This window comes from Eretmochelys imbricata, chromosome 1 (genome assembly GCF_965152235.1).
Source record: "Eretmochelys imbricata isolate rEreImb1 chromosome 1, rEreImb1.hap1, whole genome shotgun sequence".
Taxonomy (NCBI): Eukaryota; Metazoa; Chordata; order Testudines; family Cheloniidae; genus Eretmochelys; species Eretmochelys imbricata.
In genome coordinates, this window is record NC_135572.1 from 191,601,819 (window position 1) to 191,621,198 (window position 19,380).

Below are 19,380 nucleotides of genomic sequence, written 5' to 3' on the forward strand. Positions count from 1 at the left end.
CACCAGTTTTCTGCAGTGTAACACTTCTGGTTTATCTGCAAAGTAAACCATGCAGCAAATTAGATATACAGAAAGTGCTACAGGAAGGTTAAGATACAGTATAAGGAAGGTGAGACTCTAAAAAAAAAACTTCTCCAAACTCACGTTGATTAGAGCCACGAAAATGCTACATAAGATGTGGGCTCTATTACACCAAAGATCAGATTGTCCCCCTACTGTCCACCATTTAGGATTATAAAAATTGTCACTCCCAATCTGATTATTGATCATTTAATTCCAATATCTTCATTAATAAGTATTAATACTTATACTTCAGAAGACATCAAAGCCACTGTGATGGTGCCCCCCATAAGGCTTTATGGAAATATGCTTATGAATGTATATATGACATAAGGGGAATATGTTTTATGCTACATATGTCATGTAACATATCTCTGTAAAGGTTATGATCTACTGAATCTATTCATCCTATCTGTATGCATGTGTCATTGTCGTATTCAAAATTATGAATATTGGCTGTATACTTGTTTGATTTTAAATAACCTTAGCAAGGCATTTGGTCAGCTTCTTTAGAAAGGAATTTGCAAGTTAAGTGCCCTATCAAGAAGCACTTCATGAACAATGGAACTTGGAAGGCTCCAATCCACAAAAGAAGTCTACTTGAGGACATTCAAGGTAGCATGTGTACCACGGCTGCTACCTGTAAGTTCTGAGTCATGCATGGACATGTGACTGGCCCATGTGACTCCAAAACTCCATCTTGTAGCTCAGATTCTACACAGGGGGAGGGAGGAGTGTCCACCTACAAGAGAAAGTCTATTTAAACCCCGGGGAAACCCCTCCATTTTGTCTTTAGCTGGCTCAAGAGATAGCCTCTCCACCCCCAAGGATACTTGAAAGAAACTGGAACAAAGGACAGTAACTACTGGGTGCGTGTGCGGGGGGATTAGTGATTGCTGGACTCAGATTAGAAGGAGACTAGTCTGTAAAAGGAATCTTACTGGGTGAGGTTTTTATCTGTATTCAGTTTTCTTACACATAGACTTGCGTGCTCTATTTTATTTTGCTTGGTAAGTCACTTTGTTCTATCTTCTATTACTTGGAACCACTTAAATCCTACTTTCTGTATTTAATAAAATCACTTTTTACTTATTAATTAACCCAGAGTATGTATTAATACCTGCGTGGGGGGCAAACAGTTGCGCATATCTCTCTATCGGTGTTATAGAGGGCGAACAATTTATGAGTTTACCCCATATACGCTTTATACAAGGTAAAAGGGATTTATTTGGGGTTTGGATCCTATTGGGAGTTGGGTAGCTGAGTGTTAAAGACAGGAACACTTCTTAAGTTGCTTTCAGTTAAGTCTGCAGCTTTGGGGCATGTACCCTGCATCTGTGTTGGAGCAGACTGGCGTGTCTGGCTCAGCAAGACAGGGTGCTGGAGTCCCAAGCTGGCAGGGAAAGCAGGGGCAGAAGTAGTCTTGGCATATCAGTTGGCATCCCCAGCAGGGGGTGGGGGTTCTGTTATCTAAACCATCACAGCCACCATTTAGGTATCTTTAGTGCCATATGCTTTCCTCTATGCACAGCTGAACTCCCATTGTAATCAATAGGATACCTCACCTACATCCCAATGGAAATTCTGAGTATGGGAATCCTTGAAGAGAGGATACCACATAGTCTTTAGCTCATAATAGATCTCATTTTGGCAGCAGGTTGCTAATATGACAACTTCATACCTTCTACTGTACAGTGCAGGTCAAATTATCTTGTTTGCCTAGGCCTAACCTCATTGAAATCAGAGACTAGATGTAAAATTTAGCCCTGCATCTAAAATTTTATAAGATTTTTGTATATGCTACCATTTTCTTTCTTTCCTGGTGTTACAATCCTCCTTACCACTCCAGAGAATAGATTTTGCATAATGAGTTACAAATTACATATCCAAACTAGAAGATGATATAGGGGATATTACACTAGCATTTGTGTTTTCAGGATTGCTAGTTTCCAAAGCAGTGAAAACTGGTTTGAGACAGGAGTCAGCTAGAAACACTTTATGTGGTATAAGTAGCCCTGTTGTGAAAAAAGCACACACATACACTTGCCCTGTATTTCATTTTAATATGAACAGCTATTGTGGAAGGCATCCCACTACAATCTAAATGTAATTAATTAATCCTGACCAATAGCAGACACATTATCGCACCCAGTTAAAAAGAATACAGTTTTCTGCTCAAGTTTGAGATATAGCCAAGAGTCCTTAGTTAAAAGGGACAGTTTTGTTTTTTGAGTGATTTTTTTGTATTTATATTCACATTTGTAGGCAAAGCAGGAAAGAAAATTCTCTGCTGCCTGATTCGAGCTGCCATTTCTGCTCCTTTGTTTGTTTAGTGTTAAAAATTGGGTATAGAAAATCTTCTGAAAATCTATGCCCACCCCTTTTGTGACAGAAAGCTATAGTTTTACTTCTATCCAAAATTTGTGGGTTATAATTGACTGATGTGGAATAAAGCAAGAGAAACAACACGATAGGTTTTTTGGGTTTTTTTTTAATAATAATTTTACTTTGGGAAATGCTATCCCTCTAACAAAACACATATGTTAGCAGAGATGCATTAATTAAACTGAAAAAGAATGGCAGACCTGTATAGTTTACTGACGTTACATAAACATAACTCCACATTAAAGGTCTTCTAAACAAATGAAACTATCTCCCCATGTTAGCTGTTGACTGCCTCCAGAAGAATTTTTGTTTAATTCAAGTCTTAGTACAAATGCTTCCATTATCTTATTCACGGGTTCCAATAACAACTTACTGTGTGCATTCAACCTTTATGGAAAAAAATATATACAGACTGTTATAGAGATGGAACCAAAAGGGATCTACAGACATTTAGCCTGGTTCAATTAAAATGGCTCTAAAAACCCTTGGAGTGTAAAAGAACATGACATCTTTCCTGTAGATTTTTTTAAAATCATCTTTTAGAATATCACACCACGAATATAATTCTCTGTTACATTCTACATCATGGTCCAAAAACCTTTTAGAAAGATTGTCGTTTTCATTTAAATTCTACAGGTCTTTTCTATAAGCAGGGAGACTTGGAAACTTTCCTTTTTACATCTTATTCAATGTCAGTGTCAAAAACTAGGAGCCACCTGGCTTCATTATGCTCCACTTCCTCTCGCAGCTTGATTCTTTATTTGAGAACATAACTCAGGACTACAATATACTCACGTCCTGATTGGACATCTCCCAGTAGGGTCTCTCTCCATAGGACATAACCTCCCAGAGGACAATCCCATAGCTCCATGCATCACTGGCTGATGTGAACTTGCGGTATGCAATGGCTTCTGGCGATGTCCATCGGATTGGAATCTTCCCCCCCTGGAAGCAGAAAAATCTTTTCATTATTGTAACACATGTACATCTGCATAGGTTTTGTTACCTGAAGCCATGTTTATCATATGGATTAGTAAATACCTTAAGCTACAAAATTCTATTACCATTTGCCACGGAAGCAGGCCATTTCTTATACACAATGGTTTATGTAACACACAGTGCATTATATTGTATCACAAAACTTTTCTGAAGCTCTACGTGTATATATTTTTTCTATATAAATCAAATCATCAATTTATTTATTTACACTTAAAGAAAGGGTTGATGAGCCAGTCTCACTGAATTCAGGTGGAGAAGCAATAATATGTCAGAGGTCAGCTCCTCAATTATGCTCCAACCCCTTTATGCTGTCCAAATGATGCAAAGGGTCCAGATCATGTCCCAAAATAGCCAGTGCAGATGAGCTTCCTGTTAGTGTAAAACTGGCAGAATTGACTCCTACGCTCCCTGCCCCACTCTCATGTTTTGGGGGAGGGAGGGGAAGTGATGCAGCTCTCCTTCACTAACGCCAATCCTCTGCTTGCATAAGATCCACGTGGATCACATGAAGGGGCATAATTAGACTAATGCTGGGGTTAGGGCTAGCATCGATCAACTCTTAGAGTCAGGGGACAACTACTTTGTTTGCACCCCTTTGTACAGGCGAGAATCTGGCCTAAGACATTTTTACTGTCATGAGAAGAGCCATCATTAAATGATTTAAACTTGGAAGAGAAGAAAAACTACTGTTAAAATTAGACCTGTTGTTATGGGGAACATCTCTCCCTGATTGAGGCCACTGTTTCATGCCATAAACCAAATTAACAAAATGCACGCAAGGAGCCTCAGGCTGCGTTTCTGCAACACGAGAACTAGAGGGAAGAGACTGAGTCACTTTCCAAAGGCGCCAGCTTTTACAGAAATCTGTAAGTCTATGATTTGGGGTCATGCATGAGAAAAGAAGCCCATATTACACAGTAAAATAAAACTTTGGCATAAAATAATTCAGAAATGAATATAATTGAATGCAGAATACAATGACAGGTTTAAGTAGGTTCCAACACCAGGGATGTATAGTATATGTAGCACTGGTGAAAGATCCAGCTCAGGCTTCAGCTCAAACGATATCTATATAGGAACTTCCATTACTGTATAATCTAAGTGTCTCGCAATTTGTAATGCATTGATCCCAAAACAGCCCTGTGAGGCAGGGAAGGGCTATTATCATCATTTAAGAGTTGGGGAACAGACCTCCGCAGGGACAGGAAGTCTGTGGTGGACCTGGTTCTCCTGAGCCAATGGCTCATGCCCTAACCATTACACCAACCTTCATGTCACATGAATCACTCAAAATTGGGTGGGTTTAGTCCCTTTTGCTGTCCCCCCATCACTGTAAATAAAACCCCAAACAAGTAAAGGGCAGTTTTTGAAGCCACTTCCCAGAACAGTCTTCCTCTTTCAGACTCAACACCCAATATGAGATGTTCCCTACTCACACTGAGTAAAATGCTTTGTATTTGTAGGTTTTTCCCACAGCCCTCACTGCTATAGCATTAGAGAGCCACACAAACATTTAGAAATGTATGGTCTTAATACCTCTCTGAGGAAGAGGAATAATACTGTCCTCTTTTCATACATGCCCAACGTCACACAGTGAGTCTGTGGCAGAACTGATGATTAAACCCAACTTTCCTGAATCCAAGAGTGTTAATCACCAAACCCACTGCTTCATCCCACTGTTTCTATTATATGTATTTATTTTTAAGCATACAATTTGTCTATAGCAGTCTCTCCAGAGTCACACAATAAACAAGTAAATGCGAATAGAAGAGCTGTAACCTAAAGGTACAAAACACACCCACACCCATATACACTCCAACTCTGAAAAGTCTCTCGACTGAAACCCTCCTGTTCATCTCACCAGCTCAGAAACAGCCTGAGTAAACAATAAACCATATCACATGACTGGGTTCTGTCAGTGGAAGGGGAAAGTGATTTGAGAAGCAAGGGCCTTACACTGAGTCTGTCCAGTCTTCAGAAGTACAATTCTAGGGACTGTCTCCTTACATGTCCCAGCTGCTTTCAACTGTCAGGGTAAAATTACCTTTATGCTACCTGGGACCTAAACTACAAAGGACGTTTATAGATCAAACACAAGCTTTGAACTACATCTGGAAATGAATATGTACCCACTTCAGTCTCTGGAACACAGATGTAATGTGTTGCCAGCATGAAACACCAATGAGTATGTTGGCAGCAGAATTCTGCGTTTAAGTGAATTTTCTAAGAGATCCTCAAGGATAGGCACTTTGCAGTTTGTAGCTAGGAGACAACATAGATAACTGATAACAGATAACTGTTGAGCTTTGCTTCGATAGGAAAAGTTGCAACTTCCTAGCTAAGCAAAGATAGGGAAAAAGCAACTATTCTGCTTTCTAAAACAGCAGTGGATCCTATATTGTGAACCTGTGTGAAAAACACGGGACAAACTCCCTCAAGAGAGGATTCAGATATCACTTCTGGCGATTCATCCAGGTGTTCCCAGCTCACCAATCTAACCAGGAAAGCCAAGTGATTGCACCATCTGATTTGGGAGAAATTGAGACAGAGAGCTAAGCATCTTCAGCATTACAGCACTTACAGCACTACAACCCAGAGTCTCTCACATTGTCCCCTACTAGTTTCATCTACACAATGAATAGAGGGCAGGCAGAATATACACTTGCAGTACACCACATGACAAAGGACTTGAGCAGATGAACAACAGTCTGCTACTAGCCTCTGGGTCCTCTCCAAGGAAAAATAATTGATCTACCCAAGCACGACTCCAGCTAAACCACCAGGTTTACAGACATGTAAATACCATGTTGTGGCCAATGGTACTAAATACCCTGGCCAGATCCAAAAGAATCAGCATAGCCATCTCTGCTCTTTGCCCATTCCATGAATAAGCAACTCAGTGCAAACATCAACTGCCTTCAGATACTGAGTATTCCCGTTTAATACCTGCTATTTAATATAACATTCTGTTTATTTTAGGAAAATAATGATGTTATTTTTCTTACATGCAGGTAATAGCCTATTTATTCCTCTTAAGATGATGTCAAATGAGAGCCTTCAAGAGCTGACACACCAAAAGTCTGAATTCCTGGAACTGATTTAGGAGCTGACCTGGTCATGGCCAATCTTGAATTAAGAGCCAAGAACAAAGTGAGATTAAAATGGTTGCAAAATACAATTTTACTCTCTCCAAGAGAAAGTGGGTGCCAATTTCTAACACCACAATGCAAGGGAATAAATGCAAATTTGGATCTGACTCCCATACAGCCCTAAGTGCTTTCCACCCCAACTAGCTTCAGCTTCTGAAAATGTTTAGAAAAGGAAGAGACTGGCTGACACATACGTGTAGATAAAATGTAGGCATCCCAGGAACATGGGAAATAACAATAAAATATAACTTACAGTACAAGTCTAAAATCAAGACCATTCTGACTGGATCTTGTAGAAGTCACCAGATGTCAAGGGCCAAAAATTAGTCTCTGATTGAAAGGAAAGCCCTTCATGGAGGGGAAGCACAAAGTCCTTACCTGACATCATCTTAAAGGGAAAAATTATTTAATTAATAAAAATAGTGGCATTAGTCTCCAGTGTTCTAGAAATTATTACGTGAAAGACAAATTCGGTAAAACATCAGAAGTTCTTTTTTTATGCACATTTTCATTGATTTTATGAAGAATGTGTGCCTATCTACGCAAAGTTAAATTTCATTGAAAGTGAAGAGCTTTTTTTCTCTCCTACGTGTCTACCATAGCTCTGTTCATGATACTGAAGGCATTCATCTATGCATTGGGGGGTGAAATCCTGGGACCACTGATTTCAATGGTCCCAAGATTTCACCCTCAGATCTTGGGATATATGAGTTACTTCTGAGAAACATACAACTCCTCTGCTCCCCTATCACAATACCTGATAGGTTTATAGAGGTACAAGTATATAAGAAGCATAATAAATCTACATAACTTAAAAGCAAGGGATACAATACACCATTTTCATAACCAGATCGGACTAGGACCCGTAATACTACAAAGTGAAATATTTCAACTGCATGTTGTATGGAAGCTATTATTCAGTCAGCACAGTATATGGCAGGAAATTCTGGCACTAATTTCAAGTCAAAAGCAACAGCACATTTGTCAGCCTTCACCGCAGAACTACGAATTCATGCAAAAGAGTAAGAGTCTAAAATTTAATTAATGTATTAAAAAAAAAGGAAAACAGTAGAAAATAAAACTGGAAAGCTAGTTTAAAACATTTAAAGTTCAACATTTTGAGAAAACTGAGCCATTTTAGATCTAAATTCCACAGAAAACATTTAATTTTTTTTTCAAAAGTAATATTTTAAAATCAAACAGAATCTCTCATATGTGACTAGAATTTTCTAAAAATCAGATTATAGAACCCAAGCAACCAGAATTGAAAATCAAATATGAGTTTATGCAGTGTTCCTGGGAAATACTTCTACTGAGAGATGGAAGAAGGCTTTCATAAATGTGAGTGAAACCAAAGCTTTTAGCAAGGTGTTTTAGCTATTTTAGCTACAAGTATCCACTGACATTGAATGGGTCCTGCTTATCAGACTATAATTTCAGCACCAAAAACTAAGGATTTTTTCTTAAAACTGGTGCAACATTTTCACATATTTCCACATATTTTAAATAACTAATAAAACAGTCCCATTAATTGTAGCAAACTGAACTTGGAATTTTTATGCACTCATCCATTTTTTGAATAAACTATACAAGCTACTCTAGTTTTAAAAGCCAATAAACTGAAAGAGAGCACTTAGTGATTGCTCAAGTAGGAGAATCTTTTTTCCTCCATCTTCTTTCTCTGTAAGAAATGCTTGTCTGAGCTGGAGTTTACATGAACACCAACAGAACACATCTGGTTCGTTTTTATGACTTACCCATAGCAAAGACGTCATATAACTTACGGTTAATCACACAATAGACTAAATCAAACATTTTCTATTAGGCTGTGAAACATAAATGGGCATTTGCCAAAGATGGGGCTTCTTACATCTCAAAGCCCCTTCCATAAACGCAGGCAAAACCCTGGCTAATATTGCTGGGCTACTGTTCTTTAAAATTAAAAGCAAGTGGGCAAACCGGAATCCATAGAACCAAATTTCAGAATGAGGACCTATAGTTATGCCTACAGAAATCTGCATGCGAATGTCATGCCCACAGAGACCCACCAGTGCATGCCAAAAAAAAAAGGTGTAATCAAGTGTATAAGTATGTACATGCATGTGTACTGTTACCTATTTGTGTCCTTTTTTCCATTTATTTTCTGAAGACAAGAAACCATTATGTACACTTTCAGCACCGTTTCTTTTTAAGTGTAACTAGGGAAAAAATAGCAAGCTAGACTCTTTTTGCCCCTGCATCCTCCTCTTTCTTTATTTTTTAAAGAAAGATGTGAAGCTGAACCCCAGGATTGTGAAATGGGTGTACCCCAGCTTAAGCACTGATAGCGGAGCATTGATTTGGCCAACACGGCATAAAACAAAGTAACCAAGAGAAAACAAAGGGCTGTTGTGGGGACCTGTCCAGGCATGCAGAATAATGTCATGTCAGACAGTGTCTGAGTCACGTGACAGTTACATGTGTATGGGAGTATGTCATTACTTTAGAATCTGGCAACATTTTAAGACCAGGGGCTCTTAGTTTCCTGCTATGTCAGTGTGAGTTTGACATTATCATACTGATGGAAATTAAAAATATAAAAATACTGAGGGTAACCCACCAGATCCACTCGTAGTAACATAATGCAGAAGCTCTGCACCCGTTCCTAATCATGACCCTAGCCTCAAACAAAGCCACAGGCTTATTAATATGCTTTATATGATTATATGAAGAAAAAATGAAAAGCACAAGCTCAGCTAATTCAAATGGCTGAATGCTACTATAGCTAGTGAATTGAATATATAATGTTACAGCGCTACGGCACACTGCATAGTGTAAGAAAATGTCTTTGTAACACACTTGGAGCTGATTACCTAAAAATGTATATTATTTTATGTTATTTATTCTCTCTATTTTTCCCTTCTGCCTAGCCCACTACAGTGGCTTTCAACTGCGACACTAAATTTATTTCTTAGATTTTTTTTTTAAAATACACCCACTTGAAGTTCAGAGAGACTGTGCAAACATTCATTGACTGACAAGACATACAAATTAAGACCAATGTACAAAATATAACACCCTCCAGAATGTGTCCCAAACTATGGCTCTTCCACTCTCTCATATAATTCACTTGGGTCACTTTCCCAGAAAAAACCCTGGGAAAGTCTACGCTAAGTACAGTAGATATAAGCAAATCAATGTCAGTCACCTCTCGTTTCATCACCTGTGTAAGTGCCTCACAAAAAGGTAAAAATGTGAGATACTTTCAAACAAAGGGAAAAGAGAACTTTCACCCAAATGCAAGGAGGGAGTAGGTGATAGTTGCAGAAACAGCAGCTACAGACCTTGGTTGTAGCAAATCAGTAGCCAGGGCTATCTAGGTCTGAGAGCTGCTGTTGTGTGCTGGAGCAAAAGTGTCGGTAGTAATTGAAGGTTTTGTTTGCTGTCGAAGAGAGTTGTGATTCTTACTGTATCTGAACTGTGAAGCATAAATCTGCTGAAACTAAACAAAGACTTCAATTTATTTCGAGTGCGTCTGCTACTCCAACACACAGCAGCTGCTTCCAGGCCTACGTATCCCAATCTCATATTTTTATTTATAATCAGTTAGAAAGTGAAAGTCATGGACACTTGACCAAGTGCCTGGGAAGAAAGGAATCAAGAGAAACAGATTTTAACAAACGGGTTAGAAGAATTTGGCAGCAAAAATTAAAGGGCAAAATCCAGACCCATATTCTATAGGGTCACATGACAGGAGAATCAGTGTTGTATTGGGCATGAGGTAAGTCCAAGAGCCATCTGGCTGGTACAGGACAGGATGGCTCACAGTGGCTGCTGGAGGCCTGACCAATTCCCTTAACTAGCAGAATGTGATTCCCCTTGTGCATTAATGGACATAACCCATGAGGTAGTGTCCTCTTGAGTGGTAGGTGACAATCCTACCCTGTAACTATGTAAATGCTTAGGGGAGGTGGGATAGAGCAAGAGGGGCTTCCTATGGTCTCACCCTCCAAGGCACCCACACAACACAGGGCAGGATTTAGAACTATGACTGAAGAGAGAGCGACTAAGAGTTAATTGGACTGCGTTCTTCAATTAAATGTCAGGCACACTGGTGATGTGCCTCAATGTGCATTTAAATAGTGGTCTAAAGTAGTCACTAGTTTACAGTACATAAATATTATGTATCTGAGAAGCACAACTATGGCCCTTATGCAAGTGTGATCTTTACATTGGGCTTCAGAGGACTTGCAGAACAGCATGAGTATTACTGATTACTTATTTATAAAGACTGTAGAATTATATTCCTAATGGAAATGTAGATATGAAGGCCCTGCTCCTGAGCAAAGAATGGCACAAGTGTATGCCAAGTGACTGGGGCTCTGCACAGAGGGTCTGTACGTGCACAGGGGCTCTGCCTGGATGAGTTCTCTTTGCAGGACTGGGGCCTGGATTATCAAACAACAAAGCCACTGAAGATATCTTATTTCACTATCTGAAAGTGAACATTTGGAAATACGGTTACAGCTTTGATTTCTTTAGTCAATTTCAGAAAGCTTCTGAGTAACTAGTACCCCTCCCTTTAGCTGGTAAATGTGTTAAACTCTATGGGACTATTCCATTATTTTAAAACTTGGTCCCTTTTTTTCCTTCATATGAATTTAGTGGCTGTGAAATCTCTTGGGATTAACAGTCTAGGAAACAGTCTTCTGTTTAGCTAAATAACAAGGCATCAGCAGTGCAAACTTTCCTTCTCTTTGCTAATGAGCCTGAAACAGAACTGAGAAGGACTCAGGGTAAAATTTTCAAAAGCGACCAAGTGAGACTTAAGTGCCTAGATCACTTTTTTGAAATGGAATCTAGACACTTTTGAAAGTGTTACCCACACTTTGTAGATGTGTGAAGATAGCTTTTATACACATGCCTGTTCAATCACTGCCCTCTCTGCTGAGACAGCCAGCAAGAATGCCAGCTAGAGACAAAAGTAAATGGTGGCTTTTGTAACAAATGGCACTCGCACCTTCCAGAGGGCAACCACCAACTCATTTCACCTAGAACGGTCATCACACAATGGTAACGTGTGGTCCTTACTGACCTGGACTGGATTTGTACTGGCAGCCCGGAGCTTTGAAACTCCTTTATCTTATCACCAAACTTTTGTGACAACCACCAATCCAGCTGCCCCCCCTTTCACCCATATGAATTTAAAGTAGCAGCACAGGCCCTCTGGATTATCGTAGCAGGGAAATCAAATGAGGATCTAAACAATCTCAGAGCTAAACAGTGATGTCTTAATGGTGAACAAAGTGACTTCCCCACCTCTGGAGCATGCTTTCTGATGCCATTTCAAAGGATGTCTATACAGTCTCCCATTTATCCTGTGAACGAAATTTGATGTGGTCTAGATTGTATTAAGAGATTCTAATCATGTTGGTAACTTCCTGCAGTAGTTTGTGTGTGTGCCATAAATGGCAGATGGGGTTTATCAAACACACATGAGCACATGAGCTTTGCAAAATGGTTTCTTCACATCTGATTTCTTTATCTAAATGTAAATAAGCAGAGAGACATAGAAAGGAGATGGAGTGTAGGCAGAAAAGAAGACTTCAGCACTACCATTGGAACATCAGATTCCTGCATAGACCAGAAATTCCAGTATCACATAAATCTCTTCTCTGTATTTCCGACTCAGGGAACCTGCAACTCACACACTTCAGCACACACGATTCATCTTCAATGAACTCCACTTCCTTTTTAAGCCTTTTGCTATACTGTCTGATGCACAGCTATTTCTCCCCAGGCACCTTTTTGTTCCAGCATACCAGGGAGTCACAAGTTTCTTAGGTCTTAAAGAGGCCATCATGTCGTTTGCCTCAGGCAGTAGCAGCAGGCTCCAAAATAATGAAAAAATGGCCAAAGGAAAATTATTGCCCTGCCCCTTTAAGACTTGAGCATGGAAAATGGAAAAGGCCCAGGCTTTCCTCAGCCCTGGGTCCATGGCATGAATTCTTTGGCATGCTCCACTCCACCTTTACCAAAACAAAAGAAGGAGTAGCAGAGAGTCTCATCTCTGTGCCTCTTCAGGCAGAGTGCAATCAAGAAGGCAGACAAGAGGCACTCCACTCCTTGGGGTCTCCTGGCTCTGGTGAGCTCCCATATCTGGTCATACCTAAGCTGGGAGTAGAGGGTTGGGGAAAAGTTCCCTTCTCCTGCTCTTGAGAGAATCTCTTTTCCCTTCCTGTTCCTTTTCACCCACCTTGCTAAGGCCAGGTGAAGGTTCTCTCACTCCAGCTGGTGAGCATACAAATTATGCAGGGAAGGGGAGGAATCCTGCAGTGCAACAACCATACTTGGAAGTGATCACTTAGAATAGTCACCACTGAGGGACCTGATTCACACAAGCCCCACCACAGTGGCTAAATGTGCTTGATTTCACATAAACCCTCCCTACCCCCAGGACCATCAGATGGTCATGAATAGAGCTGGTCCAAAAATTAGCTTTTTAAAAAATGAACATTTTGGAAAATATTTGTATAGTATTTCTTAAAATTATGTTTTAATGTTTTGGATGTTCCTTTTTTTCTTGTTTCTTCTTTCCATTCCTTTTTGGTCGCACTCTCCCTCCCTCCCAGCCTTGTTGTTTTCTTTTTTCCCTATTCTCTTGTTTTACATTAAATTGATTCCCCACCCACCTGAACATTTTTTGGCTTTTCAAAATTGAAAATTCTTGTGGGAAGGGAGAGGGAAGAAAAGTAGGTCCTTTCCAGACCCTGTACGATGCAAACAGATAAACTTCTACATTTCTGCAAAATTTTGACCAATTCTAGTAATGAACTACCAGTTTGTCTCTAACAGTTTTTCGGTGGCAAACCACAGATGGAAAGCTTTGGGTTTGAGTCTCCTCTCACTATGCTTTCACATACTGTTGTAGCTTAATTGATTTCAATAGAGTTACTTCTGTTGTTAACTAATATAAGTGTGAACAGAAGAAAGTCATTCATGTCCAGTTAACTGCCTTCTAAGCTGTCCCGCTGAAGTCTCATTTTCTAGCATTTAATAAACATGTATTGTTTCTTTGATGACCTAACTCTGTTAAGGTAAAAATAACATGTAATGTTTGCTATACAATCATCTGCATTAAAGGACAATCTGCTGTACCATTCCCTGCTGCCTCCCCTTTGCCAGAGCCTTTCATTGCTGTGGTGGGGAAAGGCTCCAGCCATGGAGAGGCACCAGACCACCACACTGCTAAAAATAACAGTGTAAATGGGGGAGGCACTGCTTGGGTGAGGAGAGAGCCATATAAGATATGTACCCTAAGGTTCCGGCATGTCTTTACTCATCTAAACAGTGCTTTGCTGTTCACACTGCTGTTTATACCCATGCGAGGGGGGTGTGCAGTATATGTACTCTACTTGCCCCCGTAAGAGAACGTATCCACAGAATGATTTTCCACCAACTATAAATGCAGAGCTATAATTTTATACTTGTATCTTCCTTGACAAATGTGTAGGAATTGACTGCAGTGAGCTCACCAGCAAGTTTAACCAGCTATTGATCAGATTTTCCTAAGCTCCACAGGACAGGATGGTCCATGTGCCCCAGTTTAGGAGTCTTGAGGTCATATGGTCTTGAGGTCATATGTGGCCTCAGGCTGCACTTCCAGCACCCCAGTTTTATAGCTATAATTAAGAAAGGCATAAACATATGAACTCACCCTGGTTGTGTAAGCAGCTTCTGGGTCATCCTCCAATACGCGCGAGAGGCCAAAATCCGAGACTTTGCACACCAGATTACTATTGATGAGGATGTTACGTGCAGCTAGGTCACGATGGACATAACCCATATCTGACAAGTACTTCATACCAGATGCTATCCCTCGAAGCATGCCCACTAGCTGGATGACTGTGAACTGAGCATCATGTTTCTGCAAAACATACAGAATGCATGATTAAGAGACTGATTGTACAAGTTCGCCATGCACAGATTTTCCATTGAAGTTGCTGGGAGTTCTGCATGTGGAGGACTTGCAAGACAGAGACCCAAGATAAAAAGCATCCATGAAAATGCTGTGACTAAAGGAGAGTAATCTCTTAATCAACTGGAGGCAAACAATGGACAGGCTTTAAGTTCAGATAAAATTTTGCTGTTCCTGCTTTTACTCCCACCTGTATTTCAATTTTCCAAATATAAGATAGGTGCAAATGTCAGATAAATCTAAACTGTATGCATTCACTGAGCTAGGATTTTTAAGGCAGCCGATGGGAGTTAAACACAGAATTCGCACTGATCCGTCTGTTAGGACAATCCCTGCCTCAGACGGCGCAATCGTATAAGTTATACGGATAGAGAAGCAATTTTAAAAATTGCAAATGCTTATCTGACTCAGAAATTGCTAAATGCCATCCAAATTTAAATTTGTTCTCCAAAATTGTCCTCAGCCTCAGAATCAAAATCACTATGTCACTGTTCTTAGGCTGAAAACCAATATATGCATGCATTCATAATTTGGCTATCAACAGGCAAAGGTTTTCAGCCTCCAAGCTCTTGCTCATGTGTTTTGCTAATTACAATATTGCTTCCATCTTGCTATGTGAATCGACATATGACCAGAAATAAAATGTATTCAGTGATCAGCTTTCAAATACATTAAACCCCCACTCCTGCAGTCACATCAGTGCGTGGGGCCTCCTGTGCCCCATGCGGAGGCTTATTATATAAATGGGACTCTTCACTCACACATGGGCAAGACCACATGAACCCGATTGAAAGACAGGGGCATAAGTTTTACTTTTGACCATTGTTCTTAAGGGACAATATTGGCTGTCTAAACATTAGCTGAACATATGGCAGAGCTGGCACTGAAGTGGCAGTCAAGTGTTTGAAAAGCCTATTGGCATTCACTTTCAGAGTGAGATCATGGTTGGAAAGGATGCATTTGCATGAAACTTGCCTTAACTTTGATGACTTGATAAATTAAAAATACAAATTTCAATCAATAAATTAGCAAATAAAAATCAATACATTATATCTGAAATACAGTGTACCAATGAACCGGTTAAACTGCATTATGTAAATAAGGTAGGACATGGTGTATTTGGCCAGTCAGGGTTTGAATAGTAGGCAGTCTACATTATTTATCATTTTATAGTGACCTATAGATTGCTAGCCATTGCACAGAGAACACAAAATAGGTCTCTGCTCTGAAGAGTTCGCATTATCAATAATGGACCATGCAGGCAAACGAGCATATAACATACCTCAGGGATGGGAACAAGGACAAGTATTATTAGAAATAAGATTGTACAGGTACTCTCTATAGGCTAGAATTTGTATAAGTGATTCAAGCTTTTTGTTTAATTTAAGTTTTGCAGGAAAAGCATTTTTTGTAGGGGCAGAGTTTTTAGGAGGGACTGGAATGAGTTGAGGGTGGAGTCTTGCTAAACTGTGTTTGGCATAAAGGGGCAGCATGGAGGAAGACACTGATAGATGCTTGTGAAAAAAAGAGACACAAGTTATGAAGACCAGTGTTGCTGGTGGAGCAGACAGCATGGATAAGAATGCAGGGAGAGATCAGGCTGAAGATGTAGCTGGGATTGTGTGATGCAGGGCCCCGAAAGCAAAGACAAGAAGTTTAAATTTGATGTGCAGTGCAAAGGAACATGAGGGAAGTGGTATGATGATATAATGTACACAAAGAGGTCACTATTACAAAGTCTGCATTTGAAAAAAGAGAGAAAATGGATATTAATGTATGGCACTAGAACTGGCTGGATAATATTTTCTGTGCAAATATTAGGCTAAACTGATATTTTGGTGAGGAATACAGGTACAGGAGGATCCCTGTGCTTTCCTGAAATGTTTCAAAACTGGTCCGAGACAGTTCAGAGTGATTCAAGGGATTAAGGAGTTGACCACACAGCTAATTTAGCTGTGTACATAGGTGCAGCCCCACCATCGTCTTTCCTTTGCAGCTTTAACATTGCCACTTTATGGGTATTGTGACAAGGTCGGGCCACATGGCTGCAGGAGAGTAATAGAAGGCAGATATATTAGCCACAGGTTATGCAGGTCCCTTTTTCCTGGCTAAGGTAACAGGGAAGGTTCCAGAAAAATCAGGAACCTTCTGGAGACAATTAAGACAGACAGACTGATTGGCTGCACATGTTCTAATCAAGAAGCTGCTAGAATCAATTAAGGCAGGCTAATCAGGGCACCTGGGTTTTAAAAAGGAGCTCACTTCAGTTTGTGGTGTGCGTGTGAGGAGCTGGGAGCAAGAGGCACTAGGAGCTGAGAGTGAGAACATGGACTGTTGGAGGACTGAGGAGTACAAGCATTATCAGACACCAGGCAGAAGGTCCTACGGTGAGGATAAAGAAGGTGTTGGGAGGAGGCCATGGGGAAGTAGCCCAGAGAGTTGTAGCTGTTGCACAGCTGTTCCAGGAGGCACTCTAGACAGTCGCATTCCACAGGGCCCTGGACTGGAACCCGGAGTAGAGGGCGGGCCCAGGTTCCCCCCAAATCCTCCCAACTCCTGGTCAGACACAGGAGGAGTCAACCTGGACTGTGGGTTCAGAAAAACGGCCAAGCTGAGGGCTGCCGTGAAGCTCCAAGGCGAGCAAATCCACCAATAAGCGCAAGACCCACCAAGGTAAAGCAGGAACTTTGTCACAACTGGTGTCGGAAGTGGAGTCTGGTGTCCACAGCGCGGCGGAAGAAGGAGGGTGTTTGGAAGAGAAAAAAAAAAGGGAAGGTGGTCTATTTTTATTTTTTTTCACCATAATGGAGGAGGTAGTGCGGGCACTGATACAAGCCATGGCTGCCCAGCACGAGGCTACTCGTGTCCAGGCAGCCGCCAACAGGAGGCAGTGCGGCTGCAGCAAGAGACTAATCACCTACTGATGGACCAGGCTATGTTGCGGGAACTGGTAAACTTACAGAGCTGAACCGCGGCCACGATGGGACGCAGATCATGTGGGCCAGCAACTGGCTGCAGAAAATGACGCTGGAGGATGATGTAGAGGCATACCTCCTGGCCTTTGAGAGGACAGCCCTGTGGGAGGCTTGGCCCCGATCCTTGCTCCATTCCTGTGTGGGGAGGCCCAGAAGGCCTACTATGATTTGCCTGAAGAGGCTCCGGCAGACTACCCGCAGCCGAAAGCAGAGATCCTGACCAGATCTCGGGTAACGACCGCAGTGCGGGCCCAGCGATATCATGAGTGGAGGTACCAGGAAAACAAAACCCCGCGGTCCCAATTATATGACCTCATCCATCTCGCATGAAAGTGGTTATGAACTGAGTCCTGGAGTCCGGAGGAGATACTAGAGGTTCTGGTCATCGACCGGTACATGAGAGGACTACCGCCAGACCTTTGCGCCTGGGTAAGGCAGAACAAACCCTCCACCTACGATGAAGTTGTTGCGCTGGTAGAGAGGCGAAGGACGGCGAGGGAGCTGACCCAACCAGTTAAGGAAGAAGCACCCCGGGTTAACCTAGCAGCACCAAGCACTAGAGCTCAGGTGACTGGGCCACCAGGAGAGCCCAGATGGAAAAAGAGAGGGGCTGAAGGCCCACCAGAAGCCACAAAGAGTCGGAGCACTGAGGGGGAAGAGGATCGTGATGTTAGACTACCCAAACCAAGAGACTGGGGAATGCCTAGGGCTCCATACAGATGTTACGCCTGTGGGGAGTGGAGACACATAGCTGCACAGTGTCCCAATGCCGAGGAGCCTATGCAGTGCAACCTGGGGAACTGGGCAGACCCATGCTCTCTAATCCACCTTGTGGGGGTCTCACTAACCCCGCATATGTACACTAGACCAGTGAAGCTAAATGGGGTAGAGACCACAGCACTGGTTGATTTGGGGAGTGCTATCGTGCTTGTCTCAGGGAAGCCCGTGAAGTGTAGTCAGCTGCTGTGGGCTACTGAGGTAGCAGCAGGTGTAGTCCCTAAACTCCCATACCCAGTGCTCATATGGAGGGACTTCCCAGGGTTTGGAGACTTACTCCTGGTAGGGGAATTGGAGAAAGGGGGAAGCCCTGAAAGTAGTGAGGCATCCACAGTAGATTGTCAACCCCCAACCTTCTCTGAAATATCCCCAGATTTATTCTCCACTCCCAGACAGCGTAGAAAGACGAAAAGGGAAAGAAGGGCAGCTAAGGCCTTGGGAACCCGAATACTGGCCCAAAGTCAGAGGGTAGCTTTCGCAGGTAGGCGGACCTGAGCAGCTGAAAAGGAGGCCACCCAGGAGGGAGAAGCACCCGAGTCTGACCCACACCCTAACGCCTCTGAACCAGTAGAGGTAACAGAGATTGGCCCCCTAGATCTCGGGCAGATTAGCCCCGAGACAGGAAATTTTGGATGGGACCAGGCTGAAGACCCAAGGTACGACAACATTAGGAAGGAGGTGACCGAAATAGATGGGGTCCCCGTGGAAGGGAAAACCCAGGGACCAGGACCCTACTTCATAATGAAGAAGGATCTCTTATACCGGGTTGCAGCAGTACAGGGGCAGAAGGTACAGCAGATCCTAGTATCTCAAAAACACCAGAATGCTGTATTAAGTCTGGTCCGTAGTCATCTTTTTGGGGGGCATTTGGGGGTAGAGAAGACCCTGGCATGGGTCCTGCGACGATTCTTCTGGCCCGGAGTACATGAAGAAGTGCGGAGGTACTGTGCGTCCTGCCCGGACTGTCAGCTGCACAGTCCCCGTCCCCACTTGAGGGCACCTTTAGTACCCCTTCTCATCATAGAGGTCCCCTTTGAGCGAAGAGAAATGGATCTAGTGGGATCCCTGGAGAAGACAG

The 19,380-nt window shown here is 41.9% G+C and overlaps 1 protein-coding gene across 1 annotated transcript in view; it reads right to left on the reverse strand.

Moving 5' to 3' along the window:
- The window catches only part of EPHA3 (EPH receptor A3), a 297,851-nt gene that overhangs the window by 17,577 nt on the left and 260,894 nt on the right, over positions 1-19,380 (reverse strand). The window contains exons 13-14 of the mRNA XM_077807293.1: positions 14,290-14,499; positions 3,241-3,390 (exon numbers count right to left, since the gene is read on the reverse strand). Of these exons, the coding sequence (XP_077663419.1) occupies positions 3,241-3,390; positions 14,290-14,499 (360 nt within the window). The remainder of the gene's footprint in view (positions 1-3,240; positions 3,391-14,289; positions 14,500-19,380) is intronic.